This window comes from Megascapheus bottae, chromosome 4, assembly GCF_031878675.1.
Source record: "Megascapheus bottae isolate mThoBot1 chromosome 4, mThoBot2.hap1, whole genome shotgun sequence".
Taxonomy (NCBI): domain Eukaryota; kingdom Metazoa; phylum Chordata; class Mammalia; order Rodentia; family Geomyidae; genus Megascapheus; species Megascapheus bottae.
In genome coordinates, this window is record NC_143512.1 from 47,043,294 (window position 1) to 47,067,051 (window position 23,758).

Genomic DNA, 23,758 nt, shown 5'->3' on the forward strand with positions numbered 1-23,758 from the left:
CTCCTCCTCCCCGGGGCCGGGACGATAGATGCGATCGCGGGGCTCCGGCTGGACAGATCCGTCGGAGCAGCCATGGAACAGCGGCTGCCACCTCCGCCGTCCCGCGCTTGGGGGCCCGGGCTACTGTTGGCGCTGCTGGCGCTGCTGGCGCAGGCCTGGCCGGGCTCCGCCGACCTGAGGCCGGCGCTGTGGCCCAAGCCGCGCTCGGTGCGCATGTCCCCGCAGGCGCTGCACCTCTCCCCGGAGTACTTCTCCATCCGCCACGGCCCCGACTCCACGGCGGGGCCCTCCTGCTCGTTGCTGGAGGAGGCGTTCCGGCGGTGAGCAGCCCCGTGCCCGGGACTGGGACAGGGACGGCGGACACCCCGGGGCGCGGCGCCAAACCCCGCAGACAGTGCCTGGGGTGGGAACCACGCTTCTGACCCCCACCCCACCCTCTAACCCCCCGGGGGCGTGGGAAACGCGCTGCTCAGAATAACCCGGTTGGCTGTTCCAGGTGTGACCCCTTGTTTGGAACATGAGGTGGATGAAGGGCGGCGGGGGGTGGGGGGACGGGGGACTGCTTTCCTGGATTGGATAGCGATGTGACCCATTCTTTATCGAAGGGGACCCTAAGGGGTGATGAATGCAATAGCAGGACTTACTAGGTGGGTTTTTTTGGGGGGGGGACCGAAGGGGGGCAGGGGCTCCCCAAAGTTGTCCCTTACAAGCCAGGCTTTTATTTGCTCTGCAGATGAACGATTCAGTTGGCAGAAGAGGTTAAGTTGGAGCACTTGGAGAATTCCTCCATTGCAAACTCCATTTACAATATTAGATCAGCTAATCTCAGTCTTGTACGGGGCCTGTTCTGGCCATTTGCCCGCTTTTCTTTTTGTTGGGTGCACCAGTCATGCGCTCCCCAGCTTCCTCTTGGAGGGAACTTGGAACATCTGAGTTCCTCATTGCTTCTCATGTTCCTTCCTCTGCTCAGCGCTCTCAGCCCTGCGGGCCACAGAAGGAGTCTTGGCACTGGGAGGTTCCACTCTTAGACCAACCACAGGGCTATGCTGGCAGGTTGTGTTGAGGTGGGGGGAGATGTTTGGTTGTGTCACCCGCTGTGCCCTCTGTGACCTGTGTAGGTGGGACTCTTCCTAAGGATTGTCATTCGGTGTTACTGGGCCTCCTTTCACTCCGAGATTCAGTCTCTGCATCCAGGGATTGCCATTGCTGCCTATTTTTGCCTGTAGGATACCAAATGGCAGGAGGAGGAAATGCAAAGTTAGGTTAAAGGGAATATTTAAATTGGTGTGATTAAGAGGCCGCAGTTGTTGGAAGAGATGGCTCATTCTCTGCTCTGTTGCCTTCTTCCGGGATTTCACTTCAGTACCTCAAACTCTTTCTTAGCTTTTTCCACCCAAGGCTAGTTAGTACTTAAGCTACAGCTTTTTGCAGTATACGAGCCTCCTGGATTTATCTGCCGAGGCTAGTTTTGAACTTCAATCTTAAGAACTCAGCCTCCTGAGTCATCAAGATTCCAGGTGTGAACCAGCCCTGGACTTCTCATTTGTCCAACGATTGCTCAGCGTGTAATGCTTTGGTAGAAGCTGCTAACAGGTAGGGGTGTGATGGGGACACACCAAAATCAAAGAGGTTGATTATATCGAGGGATCATCATAATTAGTTGAAGAATATATATATCTATCTTAACTACGATTGGCACTCTTACAGACATCCTTACTAGATTGGCTTTGCGACTCATTGTTAAATTGGATTTTCCTTCTGGTTGGTGATAAAGTAACCAAGTATGGAGCACATTTATTAATGGGTAGAGAAGTAGGACTGAATCAACTAGAAGCTGGCTCAGAAACAAGGCATTGGGAGACTGGCAGACTAATTGCCCTAAGAGTTTACTTAATAATCCCTATCCTGTGTGGTAAGCACTACTAATTGTATCTGGCATTGTTTGGAAGCAGGTTGTAAAACATTGCTAAGACTCTAAAGCATGCAAGGTGAGCTTTGGTGGAACACAAGGACCTAGGTTATCTGAGGAAAACCACAGTGACTTGAAATGATTTGCGGATGTGAAGGTGTTTAGAAAACTCCAGGTCAGGAGAAACACACAGAGCCCAGGCCCAAGAAGTTCAGAATTTTATGTTTCTTGACTTTGTAAAGCAGTCAGTTTACACCATATGAGACTTCATTAAAAAAAATAATGAATAGCTTCAATCTATTACATCCTAAAAGACTAATCAACACCTAACCCAGATCTCAGTAGCACTAGGGAACCAAATCCAGGAGTTGGCAAATACCAGGCCAGTGTTTTACCATTTATAGTTTCTTTCCTTCTACATAATAACATAAAATTTAGCAGCTTAACTGTTTTTAAAGTATATGCTTAAGCTGTCAACAGTTTCCTATGCAAAAAGGCTCTTAGCACTTTCATTCATTATCTTCTTCCATATACATCCTAACTCATGGAATTTTCCTACTCAATCTTCCTATTCTTTCTTCTCTGGAAAAGGACAAGATTTTTTTTTCTATCTAAATAGCATGTACAACCTCTGGCCTATCAAAAATCAATAACATATTTAAGCAATTGCTTTGAAGCCTGTCTGATCTTTCTTCTTTAGCATCTTTCAGTTCTTATTTACTATTCTTTTTCTATTCACTCCCTTTCTCCTCACAATGTGGTTCAAGCTGGATCACTAGGTATCTAAGGCAGGTTTTAAATTCTCAATCCTTTTGCCTTAGCCTCCCAAGTGCTGGGATTACAGGAGTGAATCACCATACCTGGCCTGATTGTTGGGACTTAACAGGGGCTTCATTTGAGTCACTTGTGAGTACAGGTGGAAGCATTCAGACTTCTCAGATGTGGATTCCTTTCTCAGAAATCCCAATCTAGAGATCTCTACATCAGGATTTTGTGTGTGTGTGTGTGTGTGTTGGTGCGTTGGTCCTGGGCTTGAACTCAGAGCTTAAACTTTTTTTGCTCAAGACTAGTGCTCTTAGCACCTGAGCCACAGTTCCATTTCTGGCTTTTTGGTGGTTAAATGGAGATGAGAATCTCATGGACTTTTTTTCCTTGGACTGATTTGAACTGCAGTCTTCAGATTTCAGCTTCCAGAGTAGCTGGGATTACAGGTGTGAGCCACTGGCACCTGATTTTGGATATCATAAATTTTGAACTCCCAAGGCAGTTCAGCTTGGGTGCAAATTCCTACTTTGATCGCGGGAGGCATGGACTTGAGGTGGCACATGGGTGTTTAAAATTTGCTCAAAATGTATTAAAACTTGTCCCATAGGTATCACAACTATATTTTTGGTTCCTACAAGTGGCATCATGGCCGTTACAAAGTCCAAGCTGGGTCACAGCTGCAGCAGCTTGTTGTCTCGATTGTCTTGGAATCGCAGTGTGATAGTTTCCCCAATGTGTCTGCAGATGAGTCCTGTAAGTACCCATTGCAAATGTAATATACACAGTCACAGCAGAAACTCTAGGCACAGTAAGTGCCAAAGGGAAGAATGGGCACTTTATTATAGGTATATGTACAGTTTTACAGTGGAAAGCATTCAAGTGTTTTACATAGATGAAAACATGAATATGAAAATGGAATAACTGTACATGTGGATTCTGAACACAAGGTTTTCACTGTTGTTTTTATTTTTGCTGATCTTGGGGCTTGAACTCAGGGCCTGAACACTGTCATTGAGCTTTCTATGCTCAAGGCTAGTGCTCTACCACTTTTAACCACAGAGCTATTTCTGGTTTTCCGGTGGGTAACTGGAGATAAGAATCTCATGGCCTTTCCTTCCCAGGCTGGCCTTGATCTGCAATCCTCAGATCTAAGCCTCCTGAATAACTATTATTACAGGTGTGAGCCACAACTGCACAGCTTTTTTTTTTCTGCCTGCCTTGCTTCCTTCTTTCCTTCCTTCCTTCCTTCCTTCCTTCCTTCCTTCCTTCCTTCCTCCCTCCCTCCCTTCCTTTCTTTCTCTCTCTTTTCTCTCTTTCTCTCTCTCTCTCTCTCTCTTTCTCTCTCTCTCTCTCTCTCTCTCTCTCTCTCTCTCTCTTTCTCTCTTATTCTTTGCATACTAGTATCTCAATCCTCCCATCTTAACCTTCTAAATAAAATAATAGGAAGATGAAATTTCTTCATTCTTTTCAAAACTGGCTACTTTGTTTTTTCAGTTTAGTCATCAGCCACATGCCTCATTAGATACCAAGCTTCTATGGATGGTATACAAAATGGGGTTTGCTATCTGAACTTGACCTTGTTAAGGAGGAAGCTTTACTGTCTGTTATCAGACAAAGCAAATGACCTTTTGCAAGTAGTATAATTAAAATTGCTTTGAGACTGCAGTCATAGCTTATCTCCCAGTCAGCTCACCTCAGCTTCTGCTATGAAAAGGGAAGCTTTTAAGGGGTAGGGTAGGGTCAGTACTGGAGACTGAATTCATGAGCTCAGGGCCTCATGCTTGCTAGGTTGGCATTCCATACCTTAAGCCATACTCCCAGTCCAGGAAGCTTCTTGAAAGAAGTGGTTGAGGGCCTGGAGAGGTGGCTTAGTGGTAAGGTGCTTGCCTAACATTCATGAAGCACTGGGTTGTATTTCATAGTAGCACATAAAAAGAAAAAGCTAGAAGTAGTAGAGCACTAGCCTTGAGCAAAAGAAGCTCAGGGACTCTGCCCAGGCCCTGAGTCCAAGTCCCCAGACAAGAAGAATAAGAATAAGAAGAAGAAGAAGAAGAAGAAGAAGAAGAGGAGGAGGAGGAGGGGGAGGGGGAGGGGGAGGAGGGGGAGGGGGAGGAGGAGGAGGAGGAGTTGTTTGTGAAATCATGTAGTTTTATGATTGCAACATTTTTCTCTACAAGCATCAGCTAGTTGTCCTTATGTCAGCTGTTTATGTTAGTTGTTGACTATGGAAGTTAATGCATATTAACTTTTTCATTGAAATAACAAGATTACAAGAAGTTTCAGAATGTTCAGAATATGGAGCAAGTTGGAGGAAGTGGCAGGGGTCAGAGCAGATTTAGGGGCTAGGTTATGAGGCTTAATGGAAGAATTTGCTTAGCATACATACACAAGGTCTTAGGTTCAGTCCTCAGCACACACAAAAAAGAAAGAAACAAGAAAAAAAGACAAAACACTATCAAAATTAAGCTGAGTACTGGGCTGGCACTTATTAATTCTAGCTACTCAGGAGGCTGAGATCTGAGGACTGAGGTTCAAAATCAGTTTGGGTAGGAAAATGAGATTCTTATCTTGAATTAACCAGCAAAAAGCTAGAAGGGAAGCTCTTGTTCAAGTGATAGAATGCTAAGGGACAGCACTCACAAAATAAGTTAATTAACAAAAACAGGCACAGCCAGGCCTGATGACTCAGGCATATAATCCTAGCTACTCAGGAAGCTGAGATCTGGAGATCATGGTTTGAAACCAACCTGGAAAGAAATGTCTATGAGATTCTTATCTTCAGTTAACCAAGCAAAAACAAATAGTTAGAAGTAGAGCTTTGGCTCAAGTGGTAAAACATTGGCCTTGATCACATAAGTTCAAGGACTGCACCCAGGCCCCTGAGTTCAAGCTCCAGGACACACACACAGGCATACCAAGGCATAACCAGAAGTAAACCAGTTTCTGCTATAGTTACGTCCAAGATGTTCAGTGTGGTTTACCTGTAATAATGAGTTGTAAACACCACTAAATGTCCACTGGTAGAGAAGTATGGAGAACATGTCAAGGTAAATCAAAGAGTTGGACACAGGGAGTCGTGTGGTTTGTAGAAGAGCATGCTACATGGGAACTTGCTCACAAAACAACTGTGTTGGGGGAGGGAGTTTGGCCTAGTGGGAGAGTGCTTGCCTAGCATGCATGAAGCCCTGGGTTCAATTCCTTGGTACCACATACACTAAAAAAGACAAAAACAGTGTGATAGCTCATGGTGGAGCTCTAGCCTTGAGAAAGCCCAAGGACAGTGCCCAGGCCCTGAGTTCAAACCCCAGGACTGGCAAACAACAATAACAAAAACCAAATGTGTTTTTCATCACATGTAAATGCTCAGGCAAAGAGCTGGGGGTTTTTTGTTGTTGTTGTTTGTTTTGTTTTTGAGGAACAGTCTAAGTAGGAATCTTGGTAAGGGGGGAGGGTCAAGGAGTTCAGCATGTATATATATATATAATATTTACATACTTATGTGTGTGTATGTGTTTAGAGGGGAATATATTAGTATGTCATACTCTCCAAAACAAAAGGCATAACAGAGATACTTGAAAAGCCAGTCCTGTACCCCACAAGGAAGATAGTCATTATTTACATGAATAATTTGGTTTAGAAATAAACATTGAAGAGCTGGGCATGAGTGGCTCTCACCTGTAATCCTACCTGGCAAGAGGCTGATGCGATCTGAGGACCGTGGTTCAAAGCCAGCCCAAGCAGGAAAGTCCAAGAGACTCATATTGCCAATAAACTATTCAGAAAAAGCCAAAGTGATGCTGGGACTCAAGCAGTAGAGCATTAGCCTTGAGCACAAAGAAGCTCAGAGACAGTGCACAGACCCTGAGTTCATGTCCCAGGACCAGCAAAAAATAAATGAATAAAAGAATTAAAAATTGAATTATATAGCTATGTGTCTATAGATTTAGAAAGCAATCTTCTAATTGCTATAAATGAGTTAGCATCTCGATCCTAGCAGGAAGTCCTCAGCTGTTGAAAAATAATCAGTACAAGCACATCCAAGCTTTGTTGATGACTCTTTCCCAAGACACCTCAAAAACATAATGTGATAAAGTGGTTTCTAAATTGTGACTGAAGGAAAAGTGAGCTCTAAATAGGTGGTTAAGAATTGCATATGTATGGAGAAAATACATGATTTTTCTTTTTTGTCTGAGGGATTTGAACTCTTGATCTGATGCTTTTGCTTATTGGAGGACTACCACCTGAGTCATGCCTCCCAGGACATGAGTAATTTTTTTTTTTTGCCAGTCCTGGGCTTGAGCTCAGGGCCTGAGCACTGTCCTTGGACTTTCTCAAGGCTAGAGCTCTACCACTTGAGCCTCAGCACCACTTCTGGGTTTTTTTCTATATGTGGTACCGAGGAATCGAACCCGGGTCTTCATGCATGCTAGGCAAGCACTTTAACCACTAGGCCAAACTCCCGGTCCCGAGTAATTTTTTTTTTGCCAGTCCTGGGCTTGAGCTCAGGGCCTGAGCCCTGTCTTTGGACTTTCTCAAGGCTAGAGCTCTACCACTTGAGCCTCAGCACCACTTCTGGCTTTTTTCTATGCATGCGGTACCTAGGAATTGAACCCGGGTCTTCGTGCATGCTAGGCAAGCACTCTACCACTAGGCCAAACTCCCGGCCCCCGACATGAGTAATTTTATATCACACTCACACTAGCAATTTGTAGGCTGGCAGTTGGATAAGTCAGCACTGTATCCTGCTAGAGAAGCTATCATGTCAGAAGACTGTCAGTTGAGAGATTCATGTGATTGGTACATGTGACCTACTTGCAGACTCTCCTGTGACAGTAGTCTGGGGAATGATACAGTCCACAGGACACAGAAATCAATCATTAACCCCTAGCTCTAGAATGTCTTCACCCGGCAAAGTCTGCTTTGCCACACCTTTAGCTGTTTCCTTTCTGTGGCTGATACCTCAATTTCCCGGATCTCACTCAAAGACAAAACCACCCTTGGGAGAGTGTGCTTTCAAACACTGAAAGGAGTGGGCAGATGCCTGTAGCGCTCACCTGTAATGTTAGCTACTCAGGAGGCTGAAATCTGAGGATCACCATTTAAAGTCAACCCGGGTAGGAAAGTCCACAAGACTCTTCTATCTCCAAGTAAGCACCAAAAAACTGGAAGTGGAGTAGTTACTCAAGTGGTAGAGAGCAAAAACAATACAAAACAAAACAACAACAAAAAACTTACAGTGAGTGCCCAGATCCTGATTCTAGCCCTAGGATTGGCATAAAAACAAAACTAAACTGCCCAAGAAGCAACCAGCTAGAGTTCCTTTCTTGATGGATGTGAGCTTTTTATTTGGTGGGAAAAAGCCAAAGGGAGGTAGAGAGCAAGTCTTAAGGGAGGCAGAGTATTCCAGATGATACTGAGTCAAGTAGGCAAAATTGCAGGAAACAGTGGAGCGAGTCCTCTGGTCTTTGAGGAGTTGGAGGTTTGAGTGGCCAAAGGAATAGTGGGCATTGCAGTGTTTGCAGGTCTGACCTCAAATCTCAGCTTAGCTAGGACCCTGCTTTGCAGAAAGGCAGTTGAAAAAGATGAGTCAAGATGACACCACTGGACCTAACATGAACAGCTCCACTGCCTGGGTCTTGATGCTGGCATGCACTGAATTGAACACAGAGTTGGGTCGATTAGAGTGAGGGGAGAAGAGTCAGGTTGGACAGGAGTGGCCAGAGTAAAGGGAGATGAATGGTCCAGGAATACCAATGATATGTTTAGAAAATTGATCATGTGTCAGGATTATCAAAAATCATGTGAAGGATTAACAAAAGCATACCTCACCTCCACATAGATACTCTGCTTGTGCAAGAACCAACGGCTGTTCTCAAGGCCAATCGAGTCTGGGGAGCCTTACGAGGTAAGTTCTATGCTGTTTTGTTGTTTCTAGTAAACTTGGTACTTTGTGAAAGCACCAAACGGTGCTGCCATAGACTCATTATAGGATGTATTATTATAATTGTTTTAATTGAAAAAAAAAATTCTGTTGGTTGTATGGCTTGAACTTAGGGCCTGAGCACTGTCCCATAGCTTTTCTGCTCAAAACTAGTGCTCCATGTTGAGTCATAGCTCCAATTCCAGTTTTCTGGTGATTAATTAGAGGTTAAGAATCTCACAGACTTTCCTGCCCAGGCTAACTTTGAACCTTGATCCTCAGAAATTGTGCTATCTAATTCACAGCAGAGACCTCATTTGAACTTTTTCAGAACCCACTCAAGAGCTGTAAGGGTTCTACAGGGCAGAACTGAACCTGTGCTCTGAACAGCACTACACTGTCTTGCTTAGAAGACTGTTTCGGTCAGTGCTTCTTGCTGCTTTTAGTAGCAAGTACCTCTTCCCTAGTTTTAAATTTATGGAAATCTAGAGACACAATTAAGTTTATAGGAACAGCATGAAAGAGTAATAGGCTATGTCATTGGTTAAGGGCAGTAGGCAGGGAGGAGTTTGTTTGATTGTTTTGTTTGGGGGGGGATTTTTATTTTGTTGGCTACTCTGGATCTTGATCCTCCTGTTTACATCTCCTGCATGGCTAGAATAACAAGTGTGTACCACTATGCCCCGCTTTTGTATTGGTTCAAATAGATTTTGAAAACTTCCTAGGGCTGGTCTTGAATGGTAGCCTCCTGATATCCAGCTCTTGAGTGGTAGGATGACAGAAATGTGCCACCATGCCCAGCTTATTATGCCATACAATGGTATGATTATATTACTTCAAACTATAATATGAAAGCATCTGTAGGCATTTATTATAAATGTGCCTGCAATGGTTGTCATTTGGGTCATTTATATATAATGTCAGATATGTGGCTTTGTCTTTTTTTTTTTTGGCATCTGTGAGGGAGAATAGATTCTTATTGTTTTCCCTGCTCCGTACTAAAGTGACTAGACTTTAGTCCACAATTCTGCATTTTATCATTGCCAACATACTTTTAAAGTGATGCTCTCTAGTGCAGTGTATGTTACTTAACAGAGAATTTTAGTTATTCTTCTCAGTGTGAACCTGTTTACCGGGAGCATGTGAAGAGAGGAAGACATAGCAAGAATGGTTTTGAACTATTCTTAGCTTAAAATTTCCTCTGGCACCAGGTGTCAGTGGCTCACGCCTGTACTCCTATCTACTCAGGAGGCTGAGATCTGAGGATCATGGTTTAAGCAACCAGGGCAAGAAAGTCCTGAGATTTTTTTTTTTAATCTCCAAGTAAATACCAAAAAAGCTGGAAGTGAAACTGAGGTACAATTGGTAGAGTGCTAGCGTTGAGGAAAAATGCTCAGGGACAGCACCTAGGCCCTGAGTTCATGCCCCAGGATCAGCACATGCAAAATAAATTCCCTGGCGAGGCTGGGAGCATGGCTTAGTGATAGTGTGCTTGCCTAACATCCAGGTTGGATTCCACATACGCAGAAAAAACCGGAAGTGGCGCTGTGGCTCAAGTGGCAGAGTGTTAGCCTTGAGCAAAAAGTGTCCAAGGACAGTGCCCACGCCCTGAATTCAAGCCCCAGGACTGGAAAAAAAAATCACTGGCCATTACTGGATTACTGGGTGGTTATTGATAAAGTGATGCCCAATTAAAGGAACTAGCCTGTCATCTAGTGTATCAGGGAACAACTCACTTGTGTGAAAGTTCATGATTTTACTGTGGGTGAAAGACTCTTAAGTTGTAAGGTGGGCCTTAAGTTACAATTTCATGTTAAGTTTGGGTGTCCTTCAACTCAACTGTAATATTTGATAATAGAAATTCTCAGAGCGCTATGTATTTCTTAAGGAATTGGTGCAGCCAAATAGAACTGAAACTTTTCTAAAAGTTAGCTTTAGTTTTTGAAAATATACTAGAGAATTTAAGTATAGCACTGTTTTAGAGGGAAAGACCCAACACTATAATTTATTTGCCTTGCCTGTCTGGGAAGTACAACTTTATTGTCTCAATGTTATTATTTTATGAATTAATTTTACCTTTTTTAGGTTTGGAGACCTTTAGCCAGTTAGTTTATCAAGATCCTTTTGGGCTAGTAAGTATAATTATCATATTATTAAAAATTGTTGCATATACATATTACTATTAGAAAAATATAGCCTGTTTAGCTACTACTCCCTGAAAGTTTTTATTCCCTATCTATTTTGGCTGGCAAGTTTCATATTTTTCTTTTCTGCCAGTATTGGGGCTTGACCTCATATCCTCATTCTCTTTTATGTAGCTATTTTTGTTCAAGGTTAGTGTTTTGCCAACTCAGTCATCACTTCCACTTCTGGTGTTGTGTTTGTTAATTGGAGATAAGAATCTGTCGGATTTGAACTTCAGTCCTAAAATCTCAACCTCCTGAGCTGAGATCCTGAGTAGCTAGGAGTATAGATGTGAGCCACCAATCCCTAGTAATTTCATGCTTTTTCTTTTTTTAGTTCTCAGTTAATTTTGTATCCAGTATTTATTGGGATATCTGTAGTCTTTACTGGGATCAAGATGAGAGAAAATTCTAAAGCTAATCAAAATTTTATTTTGTCTCCTAGTTTACCGTCAATGAATCCACAATTAATGATTCTCCAAGGTTTCCTCACAGAGGAATTTTAATAGATACATCCAGGCACTACCTGCCAGTTAAGACTATTCTTAAAACTCTGGTAGGTAATGGCTTTATTCTAGTCTGTCATCTGTTCTGCAGAAGTGTCCCCTTAATGGTACTGCTTGTATTGGTTACTTGTGCTACCACTGAGGTTGAAGCAGGAGGGTTGTTGTACCAAGTGGAACAGCATCGGGATTTCTCCCTTCTCTCCCTATGTGTTTCCTCAGTGGGAAGTGGGTATGAAGAGATTACCCTCATGTTTCACTGAGGACCTCAGACAACATATATAGCCAAGACTGTCAGAAGAAAACCAAGATTATTGTTATTTTAATGTTTTAAGATAGAATCTCAAAAACAAGCCAGACTGATCTTGAACTAAAGGTCTTCCTGCCTCTGTCTCCTGAGTGCCAAACTTATGTACATGCACCACCATATGTGGCAATCAAGTTCATTGCTATTGGGCCTCTATGGGTACTCTGATTTGTCAAATCAGGTGTGTAGATTTTTAGTTTAGAATATTTTCCACCATACTTCTACTTAGTGTCCTTTTATTTTGTTATCTACACCTTTTTTTTTTTTTTTAAAGAGGCTTGAGAAAGGGGTCTAAGAGTTGTTTTATACCTAGGGGAATCTTTCAGACTAATATGGAACCTTAGAGGTGGTAGAAGATAAGGAGTTTAGCATAGCTATTTTATCCTAAAAACTGTATATTGGGTCATCACATCACCTGTCAGCTGACTGCAATCCTTTTTTTTATGTATTAACTGTATTTCTATTAAGAAATGTTACTACCAGTACATAGAGTCAGTATGTCTGTTTTGTCTTCTCTAATGTTAATGCCTTACTTGTTGGTTTAGGAATTCTTCTGTATTGTGTTGTCTGCAGATTGTGGCATGGATTTTTTTTAACTTTATTTATGTATTTATTTATGTATTTATTTATTTATTTAGTTAGTTAGTTAGTTATTTTGCCAGTCCTGGGCTTGAGCTCAGGGCCTGAGCACTGTCCTTGGACTTTCTCAAGGCTAGAGCTCTACCACTTGAGCCTCAGCACCACTTCTGGCTTTTTTCTATGTATGTGGTACTGAGGAATCAAACCCGGGTCTTCATGCATGCTAGGCAGGCACTCTACCACTAGGCCAGGCTCCCGGCCCGCATGGATGTTTTTTTATTTGCTTACAATTTTCCCACTGTTTTCGACACCACAGATGTTATATACAACATCACACTAATAACACAGTTTCTGAACTCTCAGCCCTTGCCAGTTTATCTTCTTTGGCCTTAACAGATCATTTTCATTTATTCTGTTGCTATAGAAATGTTATTTTCTTTTGAGATAATTCTAATTTTGGCACAATCCTTGGTCTGTAAGCTGTTTCTTAACCTCAACAGTCAGATCTCCCCCCTCGATGGAAGGAAAGAGGGTTTTAAGTTTTGCTGATTGAGGTAGGTCTTACTGTTCTGTTTAATTGTTTTTATTCCTTCAGGGCATACATTAAATCAGGTTATCAGTGTGCCCATAGATTTCTCTGGGAGATTATATTGAGCTTACAAAGATTTTTTTTTCATTTCTCAGAATTTATCACATTTCAGAACTATGGAAATTATAATCCTCGATACATAAACAAATGCCTCATTTTTCCTCAGTTCCATTCCCAATCACAATAGTAGTCAAGAACTATTTCTGGCCCTAGCGCATTACTAACCCCTGGGGATATCATCAGATGCTATGCTCCATAGAGCAGTGTGGCAGTTGACTGTTTAAAATACGTCTGACCTGCATCAGCTTCCTAAATAGACACATGCCACTCAAGTAGGACGAGGAACTTATGCTTCTTCTATTATTCTTACTTTACCTAAGTTAAAATAGTTTTTTTTTTTTAAGAAAGCAGGCTTATTGGGAGCAATCTCAGATGAGGATATGTGACATGGATTGTGGGTGTTTCCTGGCATATAATAATCTTTGACATGTTTCTTGCAGGATGCCATGTCTTTCAATAAGTTTAATGTCCTCCACTGGCACATAGTTGATGATGAATCTTTCCCTTACCAGAGTGTCAGTTTACCTCAGTTAAGCAATGAAGTGAGTAATTCCTGTTTCTATGGGCTCTCTACAAAGTCTTTGGTACAACGTCATTAGAAGATTGCAGCGTAGGTGCTTTTTCTTAAAAAAAAAAAATGGAATCAATCTGTAAATGTTAGACATTTGTGGCTTAAAACTTTTTATTTATATAGTAGCCTAGCATTGTAGATCCATAATACTTTGTTGTAACGTAACGCATGCTACTATGATTGTTGTCAATGCTATTATAAATAATCTCTAGGAGGTATATAATTTTCAGAATTTTGTGTAGAAGACCTGAACATTTCATGAATAAGATATAGTTAGAATATGTATCAAGTAGATCACCAGTATATTTGTTCTAAACAGAATTGACTGGAAATGTGTAAATGACTATTTCTTTTTCCCTCTGAAATCTCAGTGAAGTGGTATTGTTTAGAGATGAATTCTTTCTGAGAAAATATCAGTGGTCTCATAAAGGTGCTTCACATGGAATATTCTAGAACATAGGAACTGGAGCGATCCCCACGGTTCCCTACCCTAACCTCCTCTAATACAAATCAAGAAACTGACATCCACAGAATCTCCACTGTTGTGTAAAGTTGCTGTTAGGAAAGGACAGAGTTGGAGCTCTGTCTTTTGGCCACAAGTCCAAGATTTTCTCCAGTGCTTTCATGTAGAGTAGGCAAAATGTAACCACAATATCTTAGGATAGACGCGAATCTACAACCAACTAGAAAGCCAATTAGTGTTCATATTTACCGAAGTAGCCTTAAAAAACAAAACATTTTTGGGAGGGATGGGGAAGAATGGTGAAAGGGATGACATCAAGATGTATTTTATTCATAAATTGATTTTTTGAATGACAACTCTTTTGTACAACCACTGCAAGATAATAAAGATATAATTTAAAAAACATTTTCTTGAGGGGGTGAATGTGCATGTGTGGAAATGTCATTAAGAAACCTTTTACTATACAATTCAATATATGCCAATAAAGCAAAAACATTTTTTTTTTGCATTGGGACGCAAAGAAATTTGCACACATGTGGGCAGTTACTGTGTCTGCTAATTGTCTTCTAATCTGCAAATGCCTCCTCCTAACTCTAGTTTCCTTTGTCATTTATTGTCAAAGAAACTACAGCTTCCTGCAGTCTGGGGTTTGTTGGCTGTGTCACACTGTTAAGTAAAGTTGGTACTTACTATACACTGGTAATTGGCTCTACACTTGGTTAGATACAAATCTGATATGAGGGGGATGGGTGGCAGTCAAGACCCCTTTCAGAAATTGACATTTATAACCTATATTTTGAGAAAGGTGCCATTAGCACATGTGAGTCATATGCTAATTTAAGGGTTTTGTTGTATAACTTCCATGCATGCAGTTAATGTACTAGATCAAATTCACCCCCTTAATCTTTCTTCTCTCTCCCCACTCCTATCTTTCCTCCTTCCTTTTAAACATGCACAGTTTCATCATTCTGTTTTCACAAGTGTATGAAGTTGTTTGATTGTACTCACCCTCTCCTTTTACTCCTTACCTATTGGCTCATTCCTCCCTCCAAACAGATCTTTCAGTTTACACTTGTGCCATTCAGGTGGTTTGTTTTTGTTGCTGCTGTTGTTTTTAGGGCTAGCTTCTGCATATGAGAGAGAACATCTGATTTTGTTTTTCCTATCCATCTATTTTCCTACTGTATCTTTCTATCCTACTGGATGACTAAAGCCATAGGGCCTTTTAATGGACCCTTAACTTTAGTTATCACCAGTTTTGAGTTCTAAAGGACTGGGATCTTTAAAAACAATCACTTAAAGAGTATATGTATGGAGGAATTTTAAAGGCTGGAGTAATTAAAGTGAGTTTGAAGGAAGAAAGGTGTGCTTTCTAACAGAGCATGTGCTTTGATTCCCCAGTTGGTAAAGGCAGTGCTTACAGCGGTGTACTTCTGTTTTGCAACTGTGTTTCCATGCAATGAGGATGGCATGATAACACGCATTCTTGAAATGGGGTCCTGGAAGAAACAGCTCTACCAGCAAACGTGGGATTAATTCATAGTGTTCCAATAATTTGTTGATACAATGACTTGACAAAAAGGTCTCCAAACGGCTATTATCCTTGGTGTATGTGTAATTTTGCAGAAATTTGCTTTCTGTTTTGTATACATTTCCTACTTCTAAAATTATGATGCTGTATGTATGTGTGTACCTATGAATATATGTATGTATGTATGTATGTATGTATGTATGTATGTATGTATGTACTTATGGCCAGTCCTGGGGCTTGAGCTCAAGGCCTGGGCAATGTCCCTGAGCTTCTTTTGCTCAAGGCTCTACCCCCTAAGCCACAGCACCAGTTCTGACTTTTTCTGTTTATGTGATACTGAGGAATCAAACCCAGGGCTTCATGCATGCTACACAAGCACTCTACCACTAAACCACATTACCAGCCTGATTTAGAATGAATCATTCTGCATCATATAGGATTGTTGGATACTTTGTGACAGGAGAAAGATCAGAGATGTCAGATATCAAAGTGTACATAGAATGGTTACAGTTTCATGGGCCAAATTCACTTTGTACATTTTAACTGGACTGTTACAGGGAAGCTATTCTTTGTCTCATGTGTATACACCAAATGATGTCCTTACCGTGCTTGAGTATGCCCGATTACGAGGGATTCGAGTTATACCAGAGTTTGACACTCCTGGACACACACAGTCTTGGGGAAAAGGTAAGGAGTTTATGGTGTATAAGTTGTACAAAGTAAACATCTGAGATTCCCACAGCAATCCTTTTTTTTTTTTCTGCCAGTCCTGGCTTGAAATTAGGGCCTGAGCACTGTCCTTGGGCTTTCTCAAGGTTAGAGTTCTACCACTTGAGTCACAGAACCACTTCCAGCTTTTTTTTCTATGTATGTGGTACTGAGGACTCGAACCTGGGTCTTCGTGCATGCTAGGCAAGCACTCTACCACTAGGCCAAACTCCTGGCCACCAGTAATTTTTTTTTTTAAAGGATAATTTGGAGGGGGGCGGACAAGGAGAAGAAACTATGATAACTGACTTTCTGAATCAGAAAGTCATGACTAACAGTTTTGAGGTCAAAATGATAATTCATGATAGAGGGAAGAGCATGAAGAAAGGCACGTGAAAGGTGAGAGGCATAGTCAAGTATTTCAGTGGGAGCAGAGCCGGTCAACAGTAGGTGACTACTGTCAACGGTTAAGAACTCGGTGTGAAGTCTGCCTAGTTGAGCTTTGGATCCTGCTTTGCCACCTAGAAATTAAATCTTGAGTGAGTTATGTTACATTTCATTTTAAGTGCCCCTGATCGTTGAGGCTGTTAACAGTAGCTACCATGTATTATTTTTGAGTATTAAATAATGAACACCAGGGATATAACAAAGTACACAGCATTTATAATTGTGCACTACATTATGTTATCGTGGTAGGCACAGGAAAAGTCCATAACAGAATGCCTAGAATGAGGCCTTCGCTCCTGAAACCAGTGCCAGGAGTCAAAGCAGAGGAGTACTAAGATGAATTCACATTTTGTGAAAACCTTGGTGGATGTGATAGATTGCAGGGAAAGTGGATGAAGTCCTAGAATTGGGGGGATGGTATGGAAATGATGGGGGATGATTCTGGAAAAATAATTCATCGAACTTGACCACTAGTGACTCCAGGAAAAGAACGAGCTGCAGAGTTTGGTGTGCCCTTACCTACAGTCTGGCAGTCAGAAGCTAGAAAGGAGATTTAGGGAATGGAGAATTTGATTTTTGTTAAGTTCTTTCGGAAGCATACCTGGGATTTCCAGTTGAACTGTACAGGAAATTTGAGTTATGGGCGGAAGCTCGTGAAAAGGGGTTGGAATAAGCTGAAGATCTGGAAATCATTTGACATGGATAAAATCTCAGGGTCTAGAAGTCAAGATGAAGGATTCAGGAAGTAACTACCATAGTAACTCTCAGTAAATATGCTTATCTTTTTGGTATAAAATCTCTTAAAGCTTCAATAAAATAAAGTTCTATTGGTCTAAAATCTTTTTGACTTTTATGGTGGTGTTCACGTAATATGCAGCCAGTAGAAACCATACTTTGAATTTCAATCTTTTCCTGTATGAGTGCTGTGAGGTAGTGACACCCATTCAACAGAAATGGAACCTGAAAAGTCTCAGCCCCCAGCCAGTCACATGGTTACACAAATAACAATACATACTCTATGGTGTCTTGTGTTGCTAAGCTATGGTATTTGGTGGTTGAGGTGTGTGTGTGTGTGTGTGTGTGTGTGTGTGTGTGTGTGTGTGTGTGTGTGTGTGTGTGTGTGTGTGTGTGTGTGTGTGTGTGTAGCGCATGCGCTACATGCATTTTTGACTAAATGGTATGTTCAACGTACTGTGGGGTTTACTGGGATGTAACATTGTCATTAGTAAAAGATCATCTAAGGTATAATGGATGATGAGTAAAGCCTAGTATTCGTTCGTGTTACTCTTTTCTGAAAATAGATCTTTGTGTTTTCTTGTAGGACAGAAAAACCTTCTGACTCCATGTTCCTTGTTTGGGAATCCAGAACCAATTTGGGGGCCTATAAATCCTATTCTGAATACAACTTACACATTTCTTACGACACTTTTCAAAGAAATTAGTAATGTGTTTCCAGATCAGTTCATTCATTTGGGAGGAGATGAGGTGGAGTTTCACTGCTGGTATGATGATTCTAAAACCTCTACCCCTTTCACCTATTGCATTGGAAGTGTAGAGATTAGGGGTTCCACACAAAAAGAAAGGAAGATATGGAATATGATTGCTTCTAAGTGTTTAAACTGGAGAATGTTCATCTGGGTGGTGTGACGAATGGATTTCAATGCTCAAGATTCTTTAGTTGAATATAGATGCCAAGATGCACTTTTGTAATCTAGGAATACCATAACCAGGGTGGTATGGGAAGGAGATAGGGGTAACAGTAATGAGCGGAAAGGTATGTGGTTACACAGAGGGAAGGGAGGGACGGTGGAGCCATTTCAGAGTGAAATGGCAGATGGTTGTAGTCCACCATTTTGCCCTCCCTCTTTCCATAAATCAGCACAATTGATGTTAGGGATAGGTGCTGATTTCAAGAATAGTCTACCATCAAGGTTTGTCAAACTGCCATTTTAATTGTTGGTTTTTTTAAGGGCATCAAATCAGAAAATCCGAAGTTTCATGAAGGCAAAAGGCTTTGGCAGTGATTTTACCAAACTAGAATCTTACTATATTAAAAAGTAAGTTATGTAAAAACTGACTTATCAATACTTTATTTTTTGTAAAAGCTGAAGCTATTTTTCAGTATTGTCCTTCCCACCCCCTGCCAACCTCTTTGCAAAGTGTGGATGAGAAAAGTCACACACTGCATTCCTCACTAAAATGGTGACTGTCAGTAGTTTGCAGTACTTGTTAAAATACAGAATGATATCATCTATGGTCAGAGACTTGGCTTTACTACCAAGTCTTCACCACTCTCCAGTCACCAGAATCATTTCCCTTTTGTCAATTCCTCAAACACCTTTCCTCCCTTCCTCCCTTCCTTCCCTTTCTTCCCTTCCTGCCTGCCTGCCTGCCTGTCCCAGAGCTTAAACTCAGGGACGAGAGCTGTCCCTGAACTTTATTTAATTTTATTTTTGCCGGTCCTGGGTTTCAGCTCAGGGCCTGAGGAGCACTGTCCTTGGACTTTCTCAAGGCTAGAGCTCTACCACTTGAGCCTCAGCACCACTTCTGGCTTTTTTCTATGTATGTGGTACTGAGGAATTGAACCTCGGTCTTTGTGTATACTAGGCAAGCACTCTACCACTAGGCCAAACTCCCAGCCCCTATTTATTCATTATTCTTGATTTTGTGCCAGTATTGGGACTGTTGTGTGCAGGGGCTGGGTGCCATCCCTTAGCATTTTTTAAATTTTTAAAATTTATTTATCTATTTTATGCCAGTCATTGAGCTTGAACTCAGGGCCTGGCCACTGTGCTTGGGCTTTCTTAAGGCTAGCACTCTACCACTTGAACCATACCATCACTTCTGGCTTTTTCTGTGTATATGGTACCAGGGAATCGAACCTAGGGCTTCGTGCATGCTAGGCAAGCATTCTATCACTAGGCCACATTCCTGGTCCCCCCTTAACATTTTTTGTTCAAGGCTAGTGCTCTGTAACTTCCGCCGTTCCTCCACTTTTAGCTTTTCATTGTTTAATTGGAAGTAAAAGTCTTTCAGACTATCCTGCCCAGACTGGCTTCAGAACACAATCCTCAGATCGCAGCCTCCTGAGTAGCTAGAGCTACAGGTGTGAGCCATCAGTACTTCACACTACATAGCTTTCATAGTGAAAGGTACCTCGTAATGTTGTAAACAGTCCGGAATTTAAAAAAAATGTGCAGGTTTTAAACATGCCATTAAGGTGAAATAACTGCTTTTTTCCCAATCCTAGGCTTTTGGATATTATTGAATCTCTAAATAAGAAATCCATTGTCTGGCAAGAGGTTTTTGATAATGCAGCAAAGGTAAGAATTATGAAAAATGCACACGATTGTGATGAGAGGTCTGCTGTTCACTTCTACTCACCCCTCCTTTTCCTAGCTGTTTATTATTCATAAATTGAAGGATTTTGAATTGTTTCTTTTTCTTTTTCCACAAGGGCAAGACAGAAAAAACAAATGAGTCTTTGTTGCTATTAATGTATTGTCAATGTTCCACTATTGTATTTTATTGTAAGGGTAATGTATAGAGGGTTACAGTTACATTTTTCAGGGTAATGTACACAGGGTTAGTAAACATCACATACAGCCAACTTCTCTTTTTTTTTTTTTGGCCAGTCCTGGGCTTGGACTTAGAGCCTGACCATTGTCCTTGGGTTTTCTCTACCAACTGCGCCACAGCACACTTCTGGCTTTCTTCTTTTTCCCCTATGTATGTGGTACTAAAGAATAGAACCAAACTCCTGGCCCCACAGCCAACGTTTAAAAAGTTGGTTTTTGTTCCTCTAGGATTTTAGGAATTGTATTTTTAGCTAGATATCATACTTTTGGAGTGTGAATCCATCCATTGTATTTGTTAGGTCTAACAGTATGTATTGCGAATTGTGTTCTAGCTAGAATGCTTGAGGCTGTCAGTTCATCTGTTGTATTTGCTAGGTCTAATATATGGACTGCAATCTGTAACTTTAATAGCTTCATCCAGGCACGGTCATTGAAGTGTGGAAATCCGAACATTATTTTGAAGAACTAGGGAAAGTCACAGCAGCTGGCTTCCCTGTAATCCTTTCTGCTCCATGGTACTTAGATTTGATTAGCTATGGGCAAGATTGGAGAAAATATTATCAAGTGGAACCTTTGAGTTTTCAGGGTAAGTGACAACCATTATTGCCTTCACTTGTTCTTTCTCTCTCTCTGTCTCTCTCTCTCTTTGTGGGTCATGGGGTTTGAATATGGCCTGGGCCTGCACCAGTCATCTCCTATCCATGCAGATGGCATGACAGGTGTGCGCACCCTGATGCTGCTCAGCTTTCTACTAGTTGAGGTGGGAGTATTTCCTACTTTTTGTTTGCACAGTCCTTGCACTTTGCATCCTCCTGATCTCAACCCCCTCCCAACTGCAGGAATGAGTCACTTTGCTTGGCTTTATACAGCTTTGTCTTTAGTATAAAATTATTTTTGAAACAAGATTTTGCCATGAAAAGTTTTAAAACTGTAGTACCATTAAAAGTTGACATAATTTCCTCTAGGAAGCATTCCATAAAGATCAGAAAGTCATGATTACTATGAAAATAGTTATTATTGTACAGTCTTAAAAATACTAAGAGGTAGCCCAGCACAGTGGCTCACTCCTGTAATCCTAGCTACTCAGGAGGCTGAGATCTGAGTATCGAGGTTCAAAGCTAGCCTGGGCACTAAAGAAGGCAAAACTCCAATTAACCAATCTCCAGTTAACCACCAGAAAACGGGAAATGGGGCCGAGGCTCAAGTGGTAGGACAGTAGTCTTGAGCTGAAGAGCTCAGGGACAATACCCAGGCCCAGGGGTAGGGTGATAGCCTTGACCTGAAGACCTCAGGGAGATCGTCCAGGTCCAGAGTTCAAGCCCCAGGACACCGCCCCCCCCCCCACACACACACAAGGGGTATAAATTGAAGGCAGGCTTTATAGTGATCATAGCTCATTAAAATGTGGCAAGTATCCAACTTACATTTCTTAGCATGCTATTAATTGGCACTAGGGAAAAATGGGTTCTGGTATCTGAATAACTGTATAAAACCAAAAGAAACCAGGTGCCAGTGACTTAGGCCTATAATCCTAGCTAACTACTTTGGAGATCAAAGTTTTAAGCCAGCCCAGGCTTGAGTTTTTTTTAATCTCCAATTAATCACCAGAAAGCTAGAAGCAGATCTGTAGCTCAAGTGGTAGCTTTGAGCAGAAAAGCTTGGGAACAGCACCTAGGCACAGCATTGAAGCTCCAGGATTATCACAATAAAAGAAAAAGTAGTTTTACTACTGGCCCACCATGTTGTGTGGACAAATAGTATGATCCATGGGTTAGAGGCGGGAGTACAGGAGAAGAGGAATGTGGCTGTGGCCTGGGTACTGACACAAATAGGGAAATGCCATCCCTGTGTACAGGCCTTGCATGGCCTCACTGATTTCCTTTCAATGTTATTACTGGAGGTTCTGAGAAGCAGAAACAGCTTGTCATTGGTGGAGAGGCCTGTCTATGGGGAGAATATGTGGACTCGACTAACCTCATTCCAAGATTATGGTAAGGATCTGAACATATTTCAGTTAAGATGCCTTAGTTTTAGGAAAGTACTAGGAATTAATTGCCCAAGCATATGCCTTTCATACTTACTTAAGAAACTTTTTGTGCAGCAGTGGTACTTACTAGATAATTGTGTTGAAAAAGATCTATACAACTTGTGTGTGGGGACAGGAGGGAAAACTGGGAGAGAGCAAAGAAAGAGGTGACACTGTCCAAAATGAAATGTACTTTTTACCTGACTTACATAACTGTAACCCCTTTGTACAATACCTTTATAACAACAATTAAAATTTAAATACAATTTTTTTAAAAGAAACTTTTTGGAGATACATGGTTTCAATTTTAGGCCTCGGGCAAGTGCTGTAGGTGAGAGACTCTGGAGTCAAAAGGACGTAGTAGACATTATGGATGCCTACAACAGGCTGGCTCTGCACCGCTGCAGGATGGTCAGGTAAGAAACCTTTGGATTTCCATGAAAAAGTGTACATAGCACTTTTTAAATGTTCATATAATTTTCAACAATTTCAAGAAACATTCTCATACAAATAAACAAAATCATATTAAGATCTAACTCATTAATAAGAGTAGTAGCTGATTCAAAAAGCATTTGAAAAATGAAATGCTTACAGGTATCGTTGGAATAATATTGTCTGGCTATGTCCCAAACTGGATAATGCCAATTATCTTTAGCTTAGATGAACTATACAAAGTAATATGTAACTGCATGCTATTTGACCTCTGTCAAGCAATGAAATACCCCTTGAAATAGTCAACTAATCCTTGGAGAATCTGTTAAGCAATATTTCAGTAAGACATTGTAAGAACATCTAGTCTTCTTGCTCTATTTTGCGTTTTTAACATTTTTTATAAATCATTTAAATACAATAGCATGTACTACAAGCTAATCTAGATGTTGTAATGAATAATGAAAAATTTACCCATTAATATCATGCTTACTTAGAATCGACATTGACATTTGACTTTTTGCCTTAATTCTTCATATCATCATTAAGGGAAAGACTTCGTGAAAAATATAAGATTGCATCTGACTTTATAAAGGCAGAATGAAATAAAGAGTGTAATGTCGTAACAACAACAAAACAAAGAAACCTTTGGATTTCAAGCCAGAATGTTCGCAAGCCTATTGTTGTATTTCCTCAGGGTTAACCAGCTGTACCGCTTTGGTGTACATAAAAATGTTACCTAAGAAATGGAGATACTGGGAATTCGTTTTCTGTGTGTGAAAGAATACTGAAGAGATAGCTTTTAGAATGTTTTATAGAGAGCTATAAAATGTTTAGTGTAACTTACAACTCACCTTCCATGTCAGAAAACTTAGTTGTTTAAATCAATCTACAGCAACTTGTGTCTCTTGTCTGTCCTCAGACGTGGAATAGCCGCACAGCCCCTCTTCAGTGGACACTGCAGCCAGGATCAAGTGTAACAAGGGGCTGACACGGAGCAGGAGTGAAAGCCCACAACTATCAGGACAGCAGGCACTGGGAAATCATGTCAATTGAGATGCAAGGCTGGTTTTTTTTGAATAAAATATTTTACTGATTGAATCTGTCTTATTTTACATTACATACAGAGGACTGGCATTATTCTGTGAGAAAAGCTTACAAAACAGACCATTGAGTCTTCATAGGGACAA

General features: G+C 41.2%; 1 protein-coding gene across 1 annotated transcript; it reads left to right on the forward strand.

Moving 5' to 3' along the window:
- The first annotated feature begins 4 nt into the window (after positions 1-4).
- Hexb (hexosaminidase subunit beta) lies at positions 5-23,669 on the forward strand. Its single transcript, XM_090331832.1, has 14 exons — positions 5-320; positions 3,282-3,427; positions 8,514-8,579; positions 10,680-10,726; positions 11,223-11,333; positions 13,256-13,357; positions 15,938-16,067; positions 17,857-18,037; positions 18,506-18,592; positions 19,786-19,858; positions 20,525-20,699; positions 22,014-22,104; positions 22,451-22,555; positions 23,491-23,669. The coding sequence occupies exons 1-14, from the start codon at positions 73-75 to the stop codon at positions 23,546-23,548; spliced, it is 1,620 nt and encodes a 539-aa protein (XP_090187958.1). The 5' UTR covers positions 5-72; the 3' UTR covers positions 23,549-23,669.
- The last annotated feature ends 89 nt before the right edge of the window (positions 23,670-23,758 follow it).

Coding starts and splice junctions, on each gene's coding strand:
- Hexb (XM_090331832.1), top strand. CDS start 73: ATGGAACAGCGGCTGCCACCTCCGCCGTCCCGCGCTTGGGGGCCCGGG. Junction 8,580..10,679: donor AGTCTGGGGAGCCTTACGAG/GTAAGTTCTATG, acceptor TACCTTTTTTAG/GTTTGGAGACCTTTAGCCAG. Junction 10,727..11,222: donor ATCAAGATCCTTTTGGGCTA/GTAAGTATAATT, acceptor TTTGTCTCCTAG/TTTACCGTCAATGAATCCAC.